Here is a 25,677-nt window from a genome sequence, read left to right on the forward strand (position 1 = left end):
TCTTAGAATTTGAAATAACAATTTTTTTGGTGTCCTTTGAAACTACAATCATCCCAAATATCATAACAGGTTCTCGATCTACTCCATCCTTCTCACCACTCTAAATTTTCAACTACCTCGTCATGACCGGGTGGAGACACTATCATGAACTCTGGCAATAAAATTCTGGCGAGTATAAAAGTAAAACGTCTGTATGTATAATGTATGTGTTTTGGGCATATAAGTATTTAGAAATGTATATGCGAGCTTCATTATATTTTGAGAGAAAGACAAGCTGAGGTAGAGAGATTCAGAGAGAACTGAGAGGGAGTAGAGAGGAAGAGATTTTTTGATGAAGATGGTTGTGACTTGTGAGCTTGTGACTGATGTCAGTCGATGTCTAGGCCTGAGGATGAGTCTCAGGAGTCATGTGTTACTCCCTTTGTTTTGTTTGAATTTTGAATAGTTTTTTAAAAATTAAAAATATAATAACAGATGTTATTAAAATAAATAGGAATTGGTAAAGTAAATCTTGAAAACTGGATATTAATTTTTAAATATGACGAGACAAATATTGATAATTAATAATGATTTAGAAATTAATAAAAATGTATTTTATCAAAATTAATATTTTGAAATAAATATTCAAATAAAATTCTATTAGTTAAATGATAATGTTAGAATTTAAGATTTTGCATTTGAAATTCTGATGATTACCAAATAATTCAAAGAAATTCAAAATTCTGAATTTCAATTCTTGGAATTGAATTCACGAATTTAAAATGAATTATGCAATCTAAATGCCGCGTACGCTAAATTTCCTTGGTGAAAAAAGCAGCGGCAGAAAACAAAGCTAAATTTCATTATTCTAACTTTGTGTAATTTTATATAGTGTAGGTTAGCGAATTGGATGAAAGCTAAAAAATTAATAAAATCAATAGAAGTCTTATGAGAATACTCCTGCAAGTCAACGTCCTAGTCAACATAGCTAAATATTCTATTGTGCTTCTAGAGAAAAGTTACGTTAGTACGGCTGTAAGCTTAGTTGTTTATATATGTTCGAAAGTAATGCAAACAAACTTCAGTTCTTCTCAATATATCTCAGATCCTATTTTTCTTCTTCTCCAAGCTAAATTAATACTCCATTAATAGAGCTAACATGTATCAGAGCTAAGATCTCTATATACTTCATTTCATTCCGCTGCTACTAGTCGAGAAGCGTTTGTGTGATCTCTATCGCCATCGAATTGCATAATTTCGTACAATTTCAAGCGTTCCGTATAATTTCAAGGGTTTCAAAGTAATGTAACAAACTTAGCTATTCTTCTCAAATCGTGACTGTTTTATCATCAATTTCAACATACAATGACGTCGTCTCCATCTTACTTGAAGGTTTCCTCTAGTAATGTGTCAACATCTGTAAATGTTCCAGTTACTGATGCATCCATATTACCTTCATCCTTCTGATCATCCAGGTTTGAGATTGATTACTATCACTCTGAATGAGCAAAACTATAATCAATGGTTTAGATCTATGGGAATTGCTCTTTCCTCTAAGCTAAAGTTAGGTTTTATGGATGGAACATATGATAAACCTGTTAATGCTACTCTTCTTTTGCACTGGAATCGATGCAATGACATTGTAATCTCATGGATTTTAAACCTTATTTCATCTGAAATTCGTCAGAGTGTTATGTATATGTCTAATGCTAAAGACATTTGGGATGATTTCTCCATAAGATTTGCTCAGACAAATGTTCCTAAATGAACCAGATGCTTTCTCAATTGTTCTTCATTGTGATTATGACAAATGAACTTGTGATTTCAATAGAAAACTTGATGTTTTCAGTAAAAAGTAACAAGTTATCACAATTTCTAATGGGACTTTCTGAGCAATATACTGCAATAAGGGGTCATTTGCTACTTATGACACCCAATCCTAGTCTCAGTGCAGCTTACAGTCTTTGTTGCAAGAGGAAAATCAGAGGGAACTAGGTTATAATCCTTCTGTTTCAACAGATTCTGTTGCTCTTTCTGTGAGGTATAATGACAATCAAGGAAGATCTGCTAGTTTCAATAATCAAAACGGAATTGCAAGGCAGGGCGATGGCAATAGAGTTATGCCTGATACTTCAATTGTGTGTGAAATATGTCATATGACAGGACATGGTAAGGACAAATGTTTGTGTGTGCATGGATATCCTTCTTGTCATAGGCTTCATGATAAACCAAAACCAAGGTTAAAGCCTGAGATTAAAACTGCTTATGCCTATAGTGTTGCTGTTGAATCAAGTGATCAAACTGCCAAGGTCAAAAATACTGAATCTGCAGGCTTTACAACAGCTCAATGTCATCAATTGATGACTATGATTCAAAGCGGATTTAAAGAACTCTCCACTACCAACAGTGTCAATTCTGGTTCATCTACTTCAGAACATGTTTACACTATAGATACCCCAGTACCTATCATACAACCTGCACGATAAAGTACAAGGCTCAAAGCTATACCGACAAAATTTAAGGATTATGTTGGTTTACCCAATGTATTGAGTTGATCAGTTATTCAGGCGCATCATTTTTCGAAGTTTACTCCTGCACATCAAGTGTTTCTTAGTAATGTCACTTCTGTTCCTGAAGCTGCTTCCTACAAGATTTTCTGTCAATACCTTGTCTGGTGTGAAGCCATGACTGCTGAACTTACCGCTCTTGAATCTAATCAAACCTAGGTTATTGTTCCTCTCCCCATGGCAAGAATGTTGTGAGCTGTAAGTGGCTATATAAGGTGAAATTTAATCAAGATGGTATTTTGGAACGATACAAAGCTCGGTTGGTTGCTCGGGTTTTACTCAAACTGTGGGCCTCGACTACTTTGAGACGTTTGCACCAGTTGCAAAAATGTCTACCGTTCGTGTTCTTCTTTCATTGGATGTTATTAATAATTGGTCTGTCACACAGATGGACGTGAATGTTGCATTTCTATATGGTGATTTAGAGGAGGAAGTATATATGTTCATTCCTCAAGGTTACTGTTTGCCTTCTAAATTTGCTTCATACTCTTCTCCAATTCCACTTATTTGTAAACTGGTTAAGTCTTTATATGGGTTGAAGCAGTCCCCTCGAAAATGGTTTATCAAGTTCAAGTCTGTATTACTCCTATACGGATTCTAACAGGCCACCTCAGACCATAGCTTGTTCATTTTGGAATCCTCCAGTTTTTTGGCAGTTCTTGTTTATGTTGATGACATTTAGGTGGTTGGTAATGATCAACATATAATTTCTCTGTTCAAGACTCATTTGGCCAGTCATTTCAAACTAAAAGATCTGGGTCCAATTAAGTACTTCCTTGGCATTGAAGCTGCTCGTTCAGATAAGGGCATTTATCTTAATCAACATAAATATACACTTGACATTATCAAGGATGTTGTTTTCGAACATGCCAGACTTGCTACTGTTCCCATTTAGCAAAATTATACATTGTTAAGTAATACTACTTCACTGTTTCTGTTTAATCCTGGTCCTTATCGAAGGCTTGTTGGTCGTCTTATTTACTATTCAATTAATTGTCCAGATCTATCTTATGCGGTTCATGTTCTGTCGTAATTTTTGTCTTCTCCTCGACATTGCCATTTGGATGCTGCCTTTCGTGTAGTTCGCTATCTCAAGCACACTCTGGGGCAAGTCCTTCTTCTTTCTACTTCTAGTCCTCTTCAACTCACAGCTTATGCAGATGCTGATTGGGGAGGTTGTCCTCTTTCATGTCAATCTCTCACTGGATATTTGTCAATCTCTCACTGGATATTGTGTTACCATGGGGTCTTCTTATTGTCCTAGAAATCTAAAAAGCAGACAACAATGTCTCGATCCTCTACCGAAGTTTTAGCTGATGTCTGTTGTGAGATTACCTGGTTATTGAATTTGTATTAGGAATTGGGGTGTTCAAATATGCAGCATGTTCGTTTATTTTGTGATAATCATTCAGCTATGTACATTATTGCCAATCCTGTCTTTCGCGAATGAACAAAATATATCGAGATTGATTGTCATCTCGTTCGTGAAAAACTCGAGAAGGGATTGATCACTACCGTTTATATTGCATTCAAGGAACAACCAGCTGATCTTTTTACTAATGATAATCCTTCATTTTCCATGTCTCATTTAGTGTCCAAGCTTGGTGTGCTCATTCTCTTCCCACACTCAAGCTTGAGGGGGGTGATGAGAATACTTCTGCAAGTCAACGTCCTAAGTCAACATCGCTAAATATTATATTTTGCTTCAAAAAAAAGTTAGTCAATACAGTTTTAAGCTTAGTTATCTTATATATATTAGAAAGTAATGTAACAAACTCTCAGTTCTTCTCAATATATTCATATCTCTATATTTCTTCTTTTCCAAGCTAAAGTAATACTCCATCAATGGAGTTAACATAGCTTTTGTTTGGTAGGGTTCTAGTGAAATGATATTAGGTGTTAGATCAATTATATATGTTGAAATGGTACATTAGTTCTAAATTTGCTCTAAAGTTGAATTGTCTTTCACTAAATCAAAGTGGTAAATGCAAGAAAACAAGTTTGATAGAAAGAAGAAAAAAGAAGATACTTATAGTCTCTGAATATATCTAGTCGAATTGACCACCTTTCATCATCTATAATCTATATATATATATATATATATACCTTTTTTTCAAGAGAGGGCTCTCTCATATAAAGAACCGTAGAGAATCCTTAATTTCATACTAGAATTTCATCAAATTTGTTGCTAATGTAGAATAATAATTATATTTAAATATAATAAAACGTTTTATTTGAAAAAAAATAATTTTAAATTTGATTCTACTGTGAAATGAGTTTGGACAAGTGTGAGTTTATTTGATTCTACTACAGAATCATTTTAAACTATTTCATCAAATTTAAATGATTTTTTAAATAAAAAAAGTGTGCAACTTCATTTTTTAATTTGGTAAGATGAAAAATAAAATAAATATGTATTTATATTATTTTAATAAGAGTTCTCTACGCACCTCTATATAAGAGAGCCATTTATGTATTGCTACCATATATATATTTATATTTCTTAAAAATAAATACGTTCACCGATTATCATGTTCTTTTTAGAAAGAGTACATGCAGACTGCAAATCTGTAATAGAGCCTGATGTCGTAAAGGGGTAAAAGGCAGGGTTCTATTCTTGTTCGCACAAAAAAATCTTATCCCAGTTCTATTATAAGTTCTCTTCTCCAAAAAATTTGACTCACTTTTACTGTAAAACAATATTTAGAAGTAGACGGACAATTATTCATGTACATTTGAAACCTCAAATGTATTAAGACGTTTGTATTCCCATTATATATATTTTGCCGTGAATATTAGGACATAGGATGTATAAGAACCTTAACACATCACAAACTTTTATGAGTATTGCAACAATCTATCATACTGAATTAATCAATTTAACATACAGACCCTATTGCTAGCCATCTTAGTTTCCCTGTATAGCATAAATTAACATTTATTATGATAAATCATAATACAGTGCAATGCTTAAAAGAGAAGGTATATATACTGGGACAAGCTCCCAGAATTTAAATTCTAGTTTTTATTTGCTAGTCAAGAAAGTAACAATCCAGTCAATTGATTGTGGAGAGACCCTGCAGCCATCTCAACTCAAAACGTATTGTTATACCAATAAATTCCTTTGTTCTGTTTATCTTCCTCAACATAAACACAATCATTAACGGTATCCCATAGTGACTTATAGAATGGTGTGTAATCATACTGATAAAACTCCCCCAATATAGGTTTGAATGCCTTGGTGGCTTCCACTGCATGGTAATGTGGCATTTTTGGGAAGAAGTGGTGTGCTACATGTGTATTTGGTTGCTGATGAAACACCGTGTTGAGAAACCCGAAATCTCGATCAATGGTAGCCATGGATCCCTTGAACCATTCCCACTCGGAGGAATCATAGTAAGGTACAAGAGGGTTTGTGTGTTGAAGTACGGCCACAATGATAAGCATGGCATTTGTGAATAGGTAAGGTCCTCCGTAAATGAAAGCCACCCATGCGAAACCTTTTAATAAAGCTAGTTTGTAAAGTGCAAAAATCACGGCCAAGCATCCAGCATCAGAAAGCAAGACTTGAGCGCGTTGCTTACGTGAAAACATTGGACTATAGGGATCAAAATGGGAGGCGAATTGATCATAAGCTCGACCACGGAAATTGACGAGCAAGTAGAGAGGCACAGCAACGGCTAGAACTGCAGCAACAACCAAGACTCTTGCTACAGGGTTTTTAAGGTGTCTGAAAAGAAAAGGAACTTGAGACTTGAGCAGTGGGATGTCGAATTCCTCTTCTTCAAGCGATCCAGTTCTCGAGTGGTGGCGATGGTGACTGTACTTAAATGAGAAGTACGGAAACAGGACGAGAGAGTGGGTGATAAATCCGACAGTGTCATCGAGCCATTGATAATCACTAAAAGCATTGTGTCCACATTCATGACCTATAACCCAAAACCGAGCTAGAATACAACCTTGAAGCACCGCGTAAATAATCCAAGATGTCATATAAAATAACTTAGATGACTGTACTAAATCCGATGTTAAGATATACGTTGCGGCGATCTGGTAAAGAGTGATTCCAATCAAGACATCTAACACAAGGTAAGACAAAGAGCGAATGGCAGAACGCTCAAAACAATGGGGTGGAACAGCTTTCTTAACATCGCTCAAAGTAAACGGAGGTTTTACGTGGGGAGATCTTGATGCTCTTTTTGTCGCAGAAATCGACTTTTGCTCCATGTCTCTGCAATAATATTAGTAATAACACATTCAGTTAATCAGTTCAATAATAATAATAATAATAATATGTTCTTTGATAACAATATGTACCTTGCAGTAGTGCCTATATAACTTGGATACACTTCTTTAAGAGTATCGTAGCAACTGCACAAAGAAGTTGTTGCAATTGTACATGCATTCAGCAGGTATATAAATATATATAGGCGCATCAAACTCACCACCGTTGTGGATGGCTGTAATTAAAGACATTATAGATAGTGTCATTTTCTGTTGGATATGGTTGCCTATTCTACCCGCTGACTAAGTGACAGATGCAACAATCTCTATATTTAGTCTTCAAGCACGCCCATGATTTAATAAGATTGTTACCATATTTGGACTTCTTTTTTGGTTCGTAGTTGAACAAACAAAGTTATTTTTTAGATAAAAACTGGATTTATATGTAGATGGAATAACTCCAATATCAATTAAAACCTAAAAATGTTTTGCTTCTGAAGTGATTTTTAAAAAAACTGATTCTTAACTTAATGTTTCTATTAAGCTCGACTAATATGGTCTTGATTTGTTCCAACAAAATAAATTTTATTGTGCAAAAGCCGGTCAACAATTTGTAGTAAACCCAACTCCGGTCTCCCTCATGAATGCATTTAAAAAAGTCAATTAAATTTTTAATAGGCGATTTATCTGCCTTTATATTTTATTTTCCTTAATAAAATTTGACTAATCGAATTGATCAAATTTCTGGAATCTGAAAAACTAAAACTGCTATCACAAGTTACTAGATAAGATATATTGTTCGATTTTTCTGTTATGGGAACATGAAAAATTATAAATTTAGGTCCTTTTAATTAATTTCTTCTTATAATAATGATGAACTCCTGCAAATATAAATATTATACATATCAAAATATCCCAAAATTATGAATTTTCATACTTATTGTCAGCAATTATGTGTGCAGAATAAAAAAACCCATACTATATTACTAAAGAATTTATGTAACAAGAAGAAAGAGTACTCATTAATTTGCGTAAATAAACAATGAGTTAAATATATTATATATTATATATAATAGTTATATAACCAATAAACTGTTGATATAATTGTTGAGTTTGTATATGCTTATTACAAGATGTCACGAATTTGATCCTAACTTCCTATGTGATGATTATTTATAAACAAAATAATTGTATCCATTTATTAAATTATCTTAGAGCAATTCCAATACATTCACTCTTAAATAAATTTGAGGAGGGTCTAATAAAAATACACTCCAACAAACTCCTAAACCTTCTTCTTAAAAAATGTATGGGTCTCTATTCTCTTCATATCTAAAAGTCTCTCCTTTTCTTTTCAACTTTCTACCAATTTAAAATTTATTTCTTAAAACATTGTAAGTACATTTAGTAATAAAAACTAACTTAAAAGACATGGATGAAAATGTTGTTCAAGATGATGAGTAATTTTTGTATCTTAAATCATTAGGAGACAATTAATTATACTCACTCTGTCTCATTTTAGTTTTCATATTTGATTTTTGTGCAGACAAATTTACCAAAATTTGATCGAAATTTATTAATATTTTATAATTGAATAAAAATTGGTTAATTTAATTGATAAGAGTGTTTATATTTGATTTTTTTTAAATAATATAAGAGTATTGCTTAATTTTTGGTCAAAAATTAGATAATTTAAGTGATAAAAAATGTGATAACTAAAAGGAAATGAAGAGAGTATTATTTTTAGCAAAACTTTTACTTCATTTATTTAATATGTGTCTTGTTTTAACTAATTTATAGTCAATTTTATCATATTTTAACCGTAAATTATTATTAATTTATTATTAAATAAATTTAAAAATTCACATCATTAAAAAATATTTTTAATTTTCTTTAAAATTTATTTTTTAATTTTTTTAAATGATACATAAATTGTTCTTAATTATCAATAAAAAACTAGTTAATTTGACTACATAAAAATCAAAATAAGGCATATAATATAAAATGAAGGGAGTAACAACTTGTCAGAGATATTTTATTCACTAAAACTATATTTATGGCTTTAAAAACCACTGCTCATAAAGTCAACATTATATCTTCTGTTAATTAATCTTGTGTGTTCCGCACTAAAAAGATTCACATATAAAACTAAAACTTATAATATTGTTTCATCATGTACACAGTATTCTAAAAATTCTCGATTCAACTCCTGATTAATTTCATGCAAAGTTCTGGATCAATTTAATTTTTGATATTCGATTAATTTTTACGAATTTTCTTTTATTGGAGTATATATATAATTATTTATTTAAATTAAAATTCAGTAGTAATTTTAATATGAATAATTATAGAAATAATTATATAATAAATATATATATATATATGTTGATAAATAATTATTATATATACTATACTATATTATAATAGACGAAATATTAAAAGTTTGGTAGTCGGTCGGTACTGCTGAAATTACTTAATTACCCTTACTTAATTATTCTAATTTTAATTACTGGGTCAATCACTTCTAATTCTAATTGATATTGAACTCAACTTCTTTACCAATTTCAAATATATTTTATATCGAGCACTATATCATTATAATTTATATTAAATTCAACTTCTTATACCAATTTAAATTTAAATTCATATCGAGTTTTATATTATTCTAATTTGTTACTTGGGGCTAAATTAAATTTAAACAAACTAAATATAATTATTAAGATTTAGTTGATATAATGTGACTCAGGTTAATATAAAATAATAATACTATCAATCCTGCTAAAAAATTATACTAATGAACTTGGATAAACAAAATAGTATATTTTATTTATCTAGATAAAAAAATACATTATACAATTGATTGAGACTAACACAAAACTAAACTAAAAATATAATTCGACCAACAAAAACAAAATCATATATACTATTTATTTAGTCCAAAACAAAATTATCTTATTGATCCATAGTTTAAAATTAATATTAGACTAAATATCAATTGTAACCTATTGATGTGAACTAAAAAATCAAATTTTAATTAAAACATAAATATTATTTTATAAAAATACACATAAAATTATCAATAAAACTATATTGTTCAATCAATAATATTATCTTTTTAAAATACCTTTTATAGAGTTATAGTTAATTGATTAAGTAATCATCATGCTAAAATAATATTTTTTAAGGTTCCAACATAATTGAGACATTATATGTTTACCCTCAATAAAATAATAATGTTGTTATAATAATATTTTCCCACCTTATCACTCTAAATAAATTTAAATGTTCTAAAAAGTTATGAATATATACGTATACTACTATAATTATCATGAAGTCGTATTATTTAAAATTTTAAATGAACAAAATTAAGAATTAAATTCAAAATATTTTTTTAAGAAATATATAATATTAAAAAAACTGTGTGAATAGTATATCGCATGAGTTTTAAGCTTGTAATTATAATAACATATTAGATATAATTAAATATTATAATTCTTCCGATTTTTATTTCAATTAATCTTTTCAGTAAATCCTGAATTTTAATTAATCTCAAATCAATAGCATATCTGATCTTACCCGGTTCATGATTTTTACAACACTATTACCGTAGTCCATCCAACACTGCTCAGAAAGTCAATATTACATCTTCAATTAATTTATCTTGTGTGTTTCACGCGAAAAAGATTCACATATAAAAAACTAAAACTTAAAATCTTTTGTTTCATATATGTAGTCTATCCATGATGCCCAATTGGAGAATAAAGGGAACATGTACAGTACACGTTCGACACTCAACAGGTAGGTCAATGGAATATTGGTTTCCCTATTTTCATGCATTTTCACCATTAATGATTACAAAAATAATGTAGTTCTTTCTGTTTTCTTTGGATAATTCCGATTTTTTGGAAATATTTATTTCATTAAAATTCTCGATTGGGCCACAATAACATGTTTGGATGAGAAAAAAATCAATTTAAATTTTATTTTAAATTTAACACATTCAACATTTAATATAAATATAAAAATTTAAAACGGGAAGTAAAATGCATATTTTCAAACAAAATCTTAAAGCAATTTAGATGGTTGAAGTCTATTTCTCTTTCCAACTTACAAACTCAAATTAATTAATTACAAGTTGATTTAAAGCACAATAATCGATGAATTAACAACAACAATATCTATTTGACCAGCTTGCAATGTAAAGAACATGCATTGTCCGATACTTCAATTTATGAGCAATGTTCTGTTCCAAAATAATTCTCAAACAATTTCTCAAAATTACATGTGTCATTTTTCTATTAATAAAATTTATATTAATATAAAGAAATTTATTTTATTTATAATTAAATATTTAATATCACAATAATAATTTATTATTCAAAAACTATTTCGAAAATAATTTTTAAAAACTTAGTATTATTCTCAATTCATACCGGTCCAGCAACTTGCGGAGTTGCAGTTATCCGAAAGGCTTGTCCCGAGGCCCAAAAGACGAAAGTCAACAACAAATTCTTTTTGTTATCCGAATAATTAGTTAATCACTTCCCTGCAACTACCCAAATTCGCGGGGATCGTTTTTTATATCTAATAATCCTAAAAAGGGAAGGCACACAGATATATATAATAAACAATTATATTCATGACTAAATTCAAAAATCAACATATTTCATTTAAATGTCTACAACCTCATAACAATACTCATATTGTGATCTGTTCTATAAACATTCTACTATTATCATAATTTAGCAATCATAAATTCAGAATAATACCTTATAAGTATCCTAGATCACCTATGGCTGTCAACCTGTCTTGGCTCTCCTTCCCTTCTCGCTTCCTCGGGATATAACCTGACCTTGGGATCGCCTGGGATATCCTCTAAAACACTTAATAAAATATTATATCTGTCTTAACAATTACTAAACATAGATATAGTATAATATTTACTTTTATCTCACAATATTTTCTTGTATAGAGATTGTAGAGTAAAGGGTTTAGCTACTCATAGAAAATTTATAAACAGCCATTTCTATTAATGAAAACTTTCGATATCCCTTCTTGATTTACAAGATGGCTTTTATAGAGTTTTCCCATCTCTTTTGATTCTACTAATTTCTATTTCTAAGATTCCCTTTTAATTTCCTCCGTTCTTTTTCTTTCCTCTTTTTCAAAAGCTGAATCCACTTTCTGTATTTTGTCTGCCATTCCACCTTCTTTTTGACTTTAGAGATAAAATTTCTGGTAAATGTCCTTGTCTTTTCTGCTGCTGTCTTTTTCTTCTAGTAACCTTTCTTCTTTGTTGCTGCTGTCTTTTTCTTTTTTCTGAGAATTTTTTTTTTTTTTTTTTTTTACAGTCACCAATATAATTTGGGCCGTAGTGTCATTTGTAATATGTTTTCAGTCACCAATTCTTATTGGGCCGAAATATCATTTGTAATATGCTTTCAGTCACCAATTCTCATTGGGCCGAAATATCATTTGTAATATGCTTTCAGTCACCAATTCTCATTGAGCCGAAATATTATTTGTAATATCCATAGGTCACCAATTCTTATTGGGCCTATCAATTCATCGTTATTATTACATTGTTAGGTCACCAAATTCTATTGGGCCTAATTTTCATCAAATAATATTACATTGTATTATATGGTTAGGTCACCCTTTCAGGGTCTAACAAATATCTATGCAAAGGGATCAGAACATCTTTCTTCTTTTGTTGCTATATTCTTTAGAGTTGCCACTGGTCTCCGTCTTTGGCCTGATAATAAATTCTGATAAATTTCCTTTGTCTTCTGAGCATGATTGTGCTTTAAATCTGATAATCTTGCATGCATTTCGTTCAAAGCTGTAGTATCCCTGCTGATTATATCATTATTATAATAAATAGTTAGTATTTCTTCTGCTAATCCACCTTTACTTGTGCCAATGACACATGCCTTTCCTCCTCGTATCATATCTTCAAGTTTAGACTTCAATGTTGCTATGCCGATTGCTCTCTTGTTACACAACCAGTCGCCAAATTGCTCTATTGTACATGCCATGTCCGTCTTTAGGCTAGTATTTTCACCTTCTATAGTAGTATTCCTGCCATACTTAAATATTTGACAGAGTAATATGGATTTTCCTGTTAAGTCAGTATAGGCATCAAAAACCTGTATACCATAAATTCCTCCTGGTCCGTATGAATTCATGTAAGATTGAAGGCTTTGTGTTATAGTTGATGGTAGTTGTGCTATACTTGATAAGGTTTCATCTACCATTATTTTGTCAATAAATCCTAAGAGTAATAGGTTTTTTACTACAGTTGAATCTGCGTTTTCCCTACAGATATACCTTGGGTATTTTCCAAATTTCCCATTTCTCAGGATTGTAGTATTGGTTTTATAATCATAGTACTTTTGTATCTTTTCAAAGGACTCGGTATATTCTTTGGTAAAGGTTACACGATCCTTTAGGGTGATGGCGTTGATAGTATTATCTGGTATGGTTATTGTTTTGATAGTAGGAGTATTGGCTAATCTTGATACAAAGGTTTCTGGGGTTTTTTGAAGGTTGTTTAATATTCTGAGTTTTCCTTCTAAAGTAGTAGTAAGTTGGCTGATTTCTTCGTTAATAAAGTTTATCTGGTCATTCTTTTCCTTTATCTTCTGAATTACTTCTCCCACCTGTATCATAATACTGCTAATACTTTCCATTTTCCCTGCTAAGATAGTCTGCAAGAATATTTTTAGTACCTGATATATTTTTAATAATAAAATCATAACAACTAAAAAATGCTTGCCAATTTCTTCTTTTATTTAATTCTGGTAAAGGGTCAATTTTATTGAATATAAATGATCTTACTTGAGTATTATCTGTTCTTACAACAAATTTTGCAGGTAGTAAATGATAATGAAATCTTTTGATTCCTAATTTTACAGCTAATAGTTCCTTTTCATTAATATGATAATTCTTTTCATTGGGTTTCCACGTTCCAGCTGCATATCCACATATTAAAGGGTTTTCTTTATCAATATCATCTTTTTCAAAAGCTACTAATACTGCTCCCCATCCTATATCACTAGCATGTGTAAATAGTTCTAACTGATCACTATCTTTGGGTAATCGTAGTTTAGGTAAATTTTCTACCTTTGTTTTTAATGCTCTTATTGCATTTGTATGATCTTCCTTCCACTCAAAAGTTTTATTTTTCTTTATTAAATCTTGTAGTGGTTTTCTTAATTTTGGTAAATCTTTTATATAATCTGAAGCGTAATTTACTATTCCTAAGAATTGTTGTACTTCTTTTTTATTTTCTAAAATTTCTTTAAAATTCTTTATTTTTGTTGATATATGTTCTTGTAATTGAATTCCTTCAGAGTCTATAATATATCCTAAATATTCTATTTTGTGTTTAAATATTTCTGATTTCTTTTCTGATAACAATATTCCATGTTTTCTAATAGTCTGAATAAATATATCTAGATGTTTTGAATGATCTGTTAAATTATCACTAAATATTAATATATCATCTATATATACTAGAATAAAATCATTCATTTCTCTAAATATTTTATCCATTCTTCTTTGGAATATTTGTGGAGCTGTTCTTAATCCAAATGGTAGTACTATCCATTCATAATGTCCTTGTGGAACGCTAAATGCTGTTAAACATCTAGATTCCTTAGTTAATTTTATTTGCCAGTATCCACTTTTACAATCAAATTTACTAAACCATTTTTTATTACTTGTTTGGTTGATTAAATTTCTTTTATATGGTAAAAAATATCCATCAAATATAGTCTTTTTATTTAGTTCTCGATAATCTATTACCATTCTAGCTTTTCCTCTTTTTACTTCATTATGATTTCTTACTAAAAACGCTGGGCTACTATGCGGACTTTTACTTTCTTGTATTAGTCCTAAGTTTAATAATTCTTTTATTTGAACTCCTAACTCCTTTTGATCTGTTGGGCTATATCTTATTGGTCTGTTTCTAATTATATCATTAGGGTTTATTAGTTTTATTTCAGCATATATTTTTTCTTTTTCCCATAACTTCATTGGATGTTCTCCAAAATTTATTTCTAAGGCCTTTAAATATTTTTATTTTAATAGTTCTAAATTTATTTTTCTTTCTGTTTTAATATTACTTATTTCTATTGATTTTACAGGTATTATTCTTTTTAATACTATCCATTTTTCGCAAGGTGTTAGCAAACTTATCCTATCTTGTTTTATTATTTGAGTTTTAAAAGAATCTAAAAAGTTATTTCCTAGTAACATTTGTTGTTTCATATTATTTTCTTGGTATATTATAGGTAACCTAAACCTTATTTTTCCTAATATAAATCTTACATTTTCTGCTATTATATCTATCTCTTTTTTATGGTTATTGAATCCTGTTACTATTATTCTATTTTTTGTACGTTTCCATTTGTGTTGAGTAAATACTTCTTCTTTAGCTAAACAAATATCTGCTCCGCTATCTATAAATATCTTTTGTTTTATATATTTCGTAGGTTTATATTCTACCTGTGCTTCAATATATATAGCTACCATTTTATTCTATTCAGTAGTTAAACTTTCATTATTACTATCATTTTCATTTATATAATTTATTTCTTCTGGTTCTGTTTCACTTATATAGAATACTTCTTCATCATACCAGTTATTGTTATCTTCTCTTATGTATTCTAGTTTCATTATTAATTCAGTGGTATCTATGTATTTTACTCCTTTTTGCTGTAATTTAGGACACTTATTTGCATAATGTCCCTTTTCATTACAATTCCAACATTTACAATCTGCTATTTTTATTTTATTTCTTTTTCTAAACTTTCTCTTATATCTAAATCTCTTTCTATTTTCAGGAGTATTTCTATATTTTTTAAATTTTCTTCTTTTAAATCTTCGATTAAATGGTTTATAAGGTCTATAGGTTTTATTTTGTTTTCTATAATATTCATTTTGATTATTATAATCTAGTTTCCTATGTTTCCTATACTTCTTTCTAGTTTTATAATCTTGATTATCACATCCAAATATTAATTTTTTCTCCGTAAAATTACAGATTTCTCTTAATCCTTGTTTTTTATCCTTTTTAATTTTCTGTTGAATTCTATATTCTTCACATTTTCGAGTTAAATATGCTCTTAATAATCTAATTCTTTCTCCTAATGTATTTTCTTTAGGTTCTAGATTATTATATTCTTTAGTTATTTCGGTATTATAAGGTGAAGGTAGATGATCATAATACAGTTATTGATATACTAAGCTTTCATTAGGTAAAAACTTAGCTTCATAAAAGAATTTAGTAAAACTTATAGTATATTCTGGTAATTTACTAATCCTACAACATTTCATATTATTTAGATACATTGTTATTTCTAATTTTCTTTCTACTGTTATATTTTCTTGAGCTACAAACCATCTTTCTCCTAGAAATTCTCTTTTTAATAATATATCAAATACGTTTAACGTATCTTTCCAGCTTCTAGCATACGTTCTTACTTGTCCCTTTAATTCATAAATAATATTTTCTAACCAAAATGCTGCTTTTCCTATAATTGTTTTTGATATTAGTTCAAAAACATAATCCAGATCTTCTATATTTTTTGAATTCATTAAGGCTATATACATCCCTAAATTCCAGTCTTTTATTCTTCTACTTATTTCTTGATCGTCGTAGACATTATCTAAATCTAGAAAATATCCATTTATATTTATTCCTGGGTGTATTGATCCTATGAAATCTTGTACTTCATTTTGTTGTCCTATAGGTATATTTCCTGGCATTTTAATATTATTTTTAGTTATTATATGATCTTCTATTTCTTCTTCTGGGTATGCATCGTTATCTGATTCGGTTTCATAATTTGTTTGTTTATGTGAAGTTTTTCTTTCTTCAATATCACTTTCATCGCTTTTCTCTTCATTTGTTATTATTGCATTTACGGTTTTTCCGAGGGCTTCTAATATTTCTTTATTTTCTTTTATTACTATTTCCTTTTCCTCATTATCTGATTCCTCTAAGTAATTTAATCATTCTTCTCCTAGATTACTATCTGATTTACTTGTATTACTGCTCTCATCTTGTTCTTTGTTCGTTTCTGAATTACTATCGTTAGACTTAATATTTTCCTTTTCTTTTAATTCTATTTTTAATTGATTAATCTCATTTTTTAAATTATCTATTTCTTTTAATATATTTATTACTTCTAACTTTGTTTCTTTTAATTCTTTCTTTTGAGTTTTATATTTTTTTTTATAAAATTTATATTTATTTAACCATTCTATATTAGTTTTAGTTTTTAATTTAGCATTTTCTTTTCTTAATTCTTTTAGTTCATCTTCTCTTATTTCTTGTTTTATAGGTTCATATTTTTGTCTTTCTTTTTCCAGTAACTCTTTTCCATGTTTTTTAAGAAATGTTATAGCACTATGTTCAGCTATAGACATTTTCCTAGAATTTTCCTGATTTATGAAGCTCTGCTAAACCATTTATTGTTCTTTTAACCCCTATAGTTATTTTCGGTTTTGATTTGCTTATATCCATTAATATAGGTTCTTTAGTTCTTCCTATTACTGTTATAGGTACTAGTTCTGGTTCTTCTGTTTCGTCTTTAATTATTTTCTTTTCTTTATTTTGTTCTAAATTATTTTGTATAATAGTTAACTTATCTAATATTTGTTTAAAGATTGAGATTTCTGATATATTCCATAACGCTGTTATTTCTTCCTTAATTATCTTTCTACTAATTTCTTGATTTTCTTCCATCTTTTTTAATATAGCGTTTAAACTTTCTTTTATAAATATTTCGTTCCAAATATCTTTTATTTGGTTTTCAGTATTATTCATATTTATAGACTCGTTTTCTCCATTCTCCTTTAATTATCCATATTTTTCTTTTCTTACCTTTTATTTTCTCTAATTCTTTTACTTCTTCCTCTAGTTTTTCTTTTTCTTTTAAGTATTGTAGTTCTTTTTCTTGAGACATAATTAATGTTTCTTTTATTATCCTATTAATAGTTTCTATTTCATCTTTCTTTTCATTTATTTCCTTTTCAGGGTTCATATTCTGTCTATAAATCTTAATTTATTCTGATCATTTATTTCTATTCCTTCATTGGTTATATTATATTTTATTTCATTTAAGAAATCCATTCCTAATAATAGTTGATAACTAACGTCATTTTCTATTACTCCTAGGCTTATATTATATTCTAAGTCTAAAATTTTTAATCTTAATTTTATACATTTTGTTATTATTGTTTCTCTCGAACTATTTGGTTCAGTTATTATTTGAGGTTCTATTTCCTCACATTTGTTTGAGTCAACTTCAGTTATATGTATTTGACTTTTTGTTGCTCCGGTATTTATTTCTGTTATGACTTCTTTGGCAAATATTCCATTAAATATTATTGTTTTTATTCGTAATATATTTGATTCGTAACACGGTAATTTTATTAAATCTAATTTTCTACTGGTCATACTCATTGATCTAACTAGTTTTATAGGGTTGTGTTCTCTTCTAAAACTTAATCTAGATCCTTCTAATATTGGTTTAATTCTTTGTGTTGGAATTATTTGTCTATTACTAAAGTCTATTGTAAATTCTTCTGGGATTGTTATTTGAGATTCTTCTTTATGTTCAATTTTTTCTAATATATCATTATATAATTTTGGTACTATTATTCCTAATTCCGTTTGTTTCTTTACATGATGGTTTCCAGTCATAGCATATACTATTTTAGTTTCTATACTAATTACTTTACTTCCCTTTTGCATTTTTATTCCATCTAATTTATAATATAATGTTAAAGATCTTTCTTTATTTTCATCTCTTAATGATATGCTAAAATCAGGTTGTATTATAAATTTTAATTTCTGATATATTAAGTTTCCTTTCACCATGCTATTAATGAATCTTGTATATTTCCTATTATTCTATCGTCTAGTACATATATTTGTATAGGAGTATCAATATTTTTCTGAAAATATGCTTTTATTGTAAATTCTATTGCTCCAAAATAAATATTTTTTAGTTTATTTGCTTCTTTTTGTTTTAATTTAGATAGTTCTCTTTTTATCAAACCATCTGTTATTAAATTTATTTTTGCTTTTCCATTTATTGTATCTATGTCTATTATATTTTCATGTTTTTGTACTATATATCTAACTTCTTTATTTCTTTCAAAATATGATGTTTTGAATATCTTCTTTATTGTTAGTTCTTCTGTTTCACTTTGGATTTGATTATATATATCTGGTTTAAAACTTAGAGTTTGTGATGTTCCTTCTTCGTATTCATCCATTTGATAATATACATCTTGTGTTTTACTTGATTTCTCTAATGACATTTTTCAAACTGTATTATTATCCAGTTATATTACTTGATAAAATTATTCTTTTAAGTCCTTGAATTCTTAGTTTATTATTTCTAAATGTTATTATCATATTTCCAAGTTGTTGATAACATCTTATTATTTCATCACTATTTTCTCTTGTCCATTCAATTTTATTTTTTCTTTCTTGCAATTTATCTAGTTCTATTTCTAGTTTTTCTTGATTTTTTATTAATTCTTTTATTTTTCTATTATTTCTAGTTATTGCATTTGGATCTATCCAATTCATTTTTTAAATTTTTTGCCTTAAATCATTTATTAATTTATATTGTTCAGTTAATACTTCTTTTAATTCTTTTATTTGAATTTCTAAATTAGTTTCTTTAATAAATTTTTCTCGTTTTATTAAAAGTTTTTCTTCTTCTAGTCTTCTAATTTTTTTATCTCTCTCTTCCAACATTGTTCGTAACCTAACTATAATATCTAATTTTTCATTTATTATTTGCATACTTATTTTACAACTTTCAATATGTTGATTTATATCTTTATTAAAAGTAAAGTTTTTATCTGCTATTAGTTTAATACTTTCTAACTTATAAGCTTCCATGAATATAATATTTATTTTATTTATATAAATATATTAATTGTCTATATAGATTTTTCTTACACATTTGTTTCGTTTCTTTATTCTCTACTATAAAATAAATTAATAGATTTGCTATTATTTTAGATTTATAACTTTTATTCTTATTTTTTAGTAATTTTGCTGGAGGTCTCATTTAATTTAATATTTCATTTTTACTATTCATTTTTTACTATTCATCGGTTACTATTCATTCCGAAATTTTTGCTACAGTAATTTACTGTTCATTTTTCCGGCCTATTTTCTAGCTCTGATACCAAACCAAATTCGTGGGGATCGTTTTTTATATCTGATAACCCTAAAAAGGGAAGGCACACAGATATATATAATAAACAATTATATTCATGACTAAATTCAAAAATCAACATATTTCATTTAAATGTCTACAACCTCATAACAATACTCATATTGTGATCTGTTCCATAAACATTCTACTATTATCATAATTTAGCAATCATAAATTCAGAATAATACCTTATAAGTATCCTAGATCACCTATGGCTGTCAACCTGTCTTGGCTCTCCTTCCCTTCTCGCTTCCTCGGGATATAGCCTGACCTTGGGATCGCCTGGGATATCCTCTAAAACACTTAATAAAATATTATATCTGTCTTAACAATTACTAAACATAGATATAGTATAATATTTACTTTTATCTCACAATATTTTCTTGTATAGAGATTGTAGAGTAAAGGGTTTAGCTACTCATAGAAAATTTATAAACAGCCATTTCTATTAATGAAAACTTTCGATATCCCTTCTTGATTTACAAGATGGCTTTTATAGAGTTTTCCCATCTCTGTTGATTCTACTAATTTCTATTTCTAAGATTCCCTTTTAATTTCCTCCGTTCTTTTTCTTTCCTCTTTTTCAAAAGCTGAATCCACTTTCTGTATTTTGTCTGCCATTCCACCTTCTTTTTGACTTTAGAGATAAAATTTCTGGTAAATGTCCTTGTCTTTTCTGCTGCTGTCTTTTTCTTCTAGTAACCTTTCTTCTTTGTTGCTGCTGTCTTTTTCTTTTTCCTGAGAATTTTTTTTTTTTTTACAGTCACCAATATAATTTGGGCCGTAGTGTCATTTGTAATATGTTTTCAGTCACCAATTCTTATTGGGCCAAAATATCATTTGTAATATGCTTTCAGTCACCAATTCTCATTGGGCCGAAATATCATTTGTAATATGCTTTCAGTCACCAATTCTCATTGGGCCGAAATATTATTTGTAATATCCATAGGTCACCAATTCTTATTGGGCCTATCAATTCATCGTTATTATTACATTGTTAGGTCACCAAATTCTATTGGGCCTAACTTTCATCAAATAATATTACATTGTATTATATGGTTAGGTCACCCTTTCAGGGCCTAACAAATATCTATGCAAAATCTGATAATAAATTCTGATAAATTTCCTTTGTCTTCTGAGCATGATTGTGCTTTAAATCTGATAATCTTGCATGCATTTCGTTCAAAGCTGTAGTATCCCTGCTAATTATATCATTATTATAATAAATAGTTAGTATTTCTTCTGCTAATCCACCTTTACTTGTGCCAATGACACATGCCTTTCCTCCTCGTATCATATCTTCAAGTTTAGACTTCAATATTGCTATGCCGATTGCTCTCTTGTTACACAACCAGTCGCCAAATTGCTCTATTGTACATGCCATGCCCGTCTTTAGGCTAGTATTTTCACCTTCTATAGTAGTATTCCTGCCATACTTAAATATTTGACAGAGTAATATGGGTTTTCCTGTTAAGTCAGTACAGGCATCAAAAACCTGTATACCATAAATTCCTCCTGGTCCGTATGAATTCATGTAAGATTGAAGGCTTTGTGTTATAGTTGATGGTAGTTGTGCTATACTTGATAAGGTTTCATCTACCATTATTTTGTCAATAAATCCTAAGAGTAATAGGTTTTTTACTACAGTTGAATCTGCGTTTTCCCTACAGATATACCTTGGGTATTTTCTAAATTTCCCATTTCTCAGGATTGTAGTATTGGTTTTATAATCATAGTACTTTTGTATCTTTTCAAAGGACTCGGTATATTCTTTGGTAAAGGTTACACGATCCTTTAGGGTGATGGCGTTGATAGTATTATCTGGTATGGTTATTGTTTTGATAGTAGGAGTATTGGCTAATCTTGATACAAAGGTTTCTGGGGTTTTTTGAAGGTTGTTTAATATTCTGAGTTTTCCTTCTAAAGTAGTAGTAAGTTGGCTGATTTCTTCGTTAATAAAGTTTATCTGGTCATTCTTTTCCTTTATCTTCTGAATTACTTCTCCCACCTGTATCATAATACTGCTAATACTTTCCATTTTCCCTGCTAAGATAGTCTGCAAGAATATTTTTAGTACCTGATATATTTTTAATAATAAAATCATAACAACTAAAAAATGCTTGCCAATTTCTTCTTTTATTTAATTCTGGTAAATGGTCAATTTTATTGAATATAAATGATCTTACTTGAGTATTATCTGTTCTTACAATAAATTTTGCAGGTAGTAAATGATAATGAAATCTTTTGATTCCTAATTTTACAGCTAATAGTTCCTTTTCATTAATATGATAATTCTTTTCATTGGGTTTCCACGTTCCAGCTGCATATCCACATATTAAAGGGTTTTCTTTATCAATATCATCTTTTTCAAAAGCTACTAATACTGCTCCCCATCCTATATCACTAGCATGTGTAAATAGTTCTAACTAATCACTATCTTTGGGTAATCGTAGTTTAGGTAAATTTTCTACCTTTGTTTTTAATGCTCTTATTGCATTTGTATGATCTTCCTTCCACTCAAAAGTTTTATTTTTCTTTATTAAATCTTGTAGTGGTTTTCTTAATTTTGGTAAATCTTTTATATAATCTGAAGCGTAATTTACTATTCCTAAGAATTGTTGTACTTCTTTTTTATTTTCTAAAATTTCTTTAAAATTCTTTATTTTTGTTGATATATGTTCTTGTAATTGAATTCCTTCAGAGTCTATAATATATCCTAAATATTCTATTTTGTGTTTAAATATTTCTGATTTCTTTTCTGATAACAATATTCCATGTTTTCTAATAGTCTGAATAAATATATCTAGATGTTTTGAATGATCTGTTAAATTATCACTAAATATTAATATATCATCTATATATACTAGAATAAAATCATTCATTTCTCTAAATATTTTATCCATTCTTCTTTGGAATATTTGTGGAGCTGTTCTTAATCCAAATGGTAGTACTATCCATTCATAATGTCCTTGTGGAACGCTAAATGCTGTTAAACATCTAGATTCCTTAGTTAATTTTATTTGCCAGTATCCACTTTTACAATCAAATTTACTAAACCATTTTTTATTACTTGTTTGGTTGATTAAATTTCTTTTATATGGTAAAAAATATCCATCAAATATAGTCTTTTTATTTAGTTCTCGATAATCTATTACCATTCTAGCTTTTCCTCTTTTTACTTCATTATGATTTCTTACTAAAAACGCTGGGCTACTATGCGGACTTTTACTTTCTTGTATTAGTCCTAAGTTTAATAATTCTTTTATTTGAACTCCTAACTCCTTTTGATCTGTTGGGCTATATCTTATTGGTCTGTTTCTAATTATATCATTAGGGTTTATTAGTTTTATTTCAGCATATATTTTTTCTTTTTCCCATAACTTCATTGGATGTTCTCCAAAATTTATTTCTAAGGCCTTTAAATATTTTTGTTTTAATAGTTCTAAATTCATTTTTCTTTCTGTTTTAATATTACTTATTTCTATTGATTTTACAGGTATTATTCTTTTTAATACTATCCATTTTTCGCAAGGTGTTAGCAAACTTATCCTATCTTGTTTTATTATTTGAGTTTTAAAAGAATCTAAAAAGTTATTTCCTAGTAACATTTGTTGTTTCATATTATTTTCTTGGTATATTATAGGTAACCTAAACCTTATTTTTCCTAATATAAATCTTACATTTTCTGCTATTATATCTATCTCTTTTTTATGGTTATTGAATCCTGTTACTATTATTCTATTTTTTGTACGTTTCTGTAAGTCATATGTCATAGCCTATTTGTATATTCGAGGATTCAACTCAACTCAAATAAGAATGTAATAAGTAAATAGTGGATCGACCGTCAGAGAGATCTCGCAAAGTAATATCTGTCAAAGGATTCAGAAATAAGGTTCATCTACAGACTTGAGGAGTTAATTCACTGGAAGAAGTTCAAGAATTTGATCATGCCTCAGTGATATAAATCAAGATCGTGGATTTAATCAAATGACAGAGATCTCGTCAGAGTATCATTAATTACAAGGATTTAATCTGAAGAAAATCAAAGTGTCAGAGTCAAGACATGAAGAAACGTCACGGAAGTTAGTCACTCATGAACCAGACAGTACATCGAGTGTCAACGTTGAAGTGATGGAATTGATTCATAATTTTCAGTGATTTTCAGAAGATTTGCAGAAGAATGGTTGCTGCTCAAGACTAGAATTAATTCTCTATTAATTAATTAAGTAATCTAATTTAATTAAGAAAATAAATTATATCTGTGAAGAATAATTTATTTATTAATTGAATTAATTGATTAATTAATTCTGAATTAATTCTAGGAATTTTAGGAATTTTCAGAAGTTTAATTGGATTAAATTCAAGCATTAAATCAGCAAGACAATTGAAAATGAACTAGCATGACAATCAGGATTGTCATACCGATTGTCATGCTAGGCCATATTCAATTGTTACACCGAAAGTTACATCAGGAGGATGATTGTCTTGCTAGTTCATTCTGATTGTCATGCTAGTTCATTCAGATTGTCTTGCTAGTTCATTCAATTGTCCTACCGAAAGTCTTGCAAGCTTAAAGGATTGTCATTCCAATTCAATTGATTCAGCTGATTGATTAAATAGAAGCAGAGAAGCAGCATATCATTTTAATACAAAAACACAAGTCAAGAACAAAAAGTGCAGCCGCCTCTGAAAAATATCATTCTTCATCTGCAGAAATTCAAGATCAATTTCTAGTTTGTTAATGTTAAATCCAAACCACTAGAATTATTTATCTTGTTCTTGTGTATCAATCTAGCGGATTAAAATCCCTAGAACTTAATCTCAAATCGCATTTAGCATTTGATTTTTTAATTACAAAAATAGAAAAAGTTCATATCGAATTTATTCTAGATTTGTAATAATTGATTTGAGATTAATACCTTGTAATCGATACAGTTGTTGTAACACCTTTCAAGTTTAATAATATTTTTATTTAACTTGAATTTTGTTTCACATTTTTTATTCCGCATTTTATTCGATTATTTGGTAACGTTTGTATTCAACCCCCCTTCTACAAACTAATTGAGACCCAACAATTGGTATCAGAGCCTTCTGATTAACGAACAAATCAAGATCCTAGACTTTTGTGATTTTTCAACTCCTTGAATTTTTATTTATTCAAAAATTCATAATGACTTCACATAAAGTTGGAACCGTTAAAATTCCACAATTTGATAAAGAGAATTATATCATGTGGAAGAAGAAGATGCTATTATTTTTACAAGTTGCAAATCCCAAATATTCAAACTTGTTAAAGAAGGGTATAAAAACTCCGATGGTTATTGAACCGGAGGTAATAATAGATGGTGTGATGACTACTGAAGCTAGAACCTATCCAAAAGAGCCTGAAGATTTTACTCCTGCTGAGAAGGAAGAAGCCTCCTTGGATGCCAGCCTTCAATTAATATTAATTGATTCCCTTGATCCCTTGATGAACAGACATGTGATGAACTGTAAAAATTCCAAACACATGTGGGAAACTATTGAGGTGATTAATGAAGGCACAGAGGAAGTTAGGGAGAACAAGTTGGAAATCCTAACCTCTGAATATGAACATTTCAAATCAAATCCAGGAGAAGGAATTACTGAAGTGTTTGAGAGGTACAATGCGTTGA

At 28.9% G+C, this 25,677-nt stretch overlaps 1 protein-coding gene across 1 annotated transcript; it reads right to left on the bottom strand.

Moving 5' to 3' along the window:
- Positions 1-5,639: 5,639 nt before the first annotated feature.
- Positions 5,640-13,027, bottom strand: LOC141665871 (delta(12) fatty acid desaturase FAD2-like). The gene is made up of 4 exons (XM_074471854.1): positions 12,704-13,027; positions 12,055-12,089; positions 6,864-6,917; positions 5,640-6,777 (listed from the first exon to the last, which is right to left on the bottom strand). The coding sequence occupies exons 1-4, from the start codon at positions 13,025-13,027 to the stop codon at positions 5,640-5,642; spliced, it is 1,551 nt and encodes a 516-aa protein (XP_074327955.1).
- Between the last annotated feature and the right edge of the window lie 12,650 nt (positions 13,028-25,677).

This window comes from Apium graveolens, chromosome 6, assembly GCF_009905375.1.
Source record: "Apium graveolens cultivar Ventura chromosome 6, ASM990537v1, whole genome shotgun sequence".
Lineage (NCBI taxonomy): Eukaryota > Viridiplantae > Streptophyta > Magnoliopsida > Apiales > Apiaceae > Apium > Apium graveolens.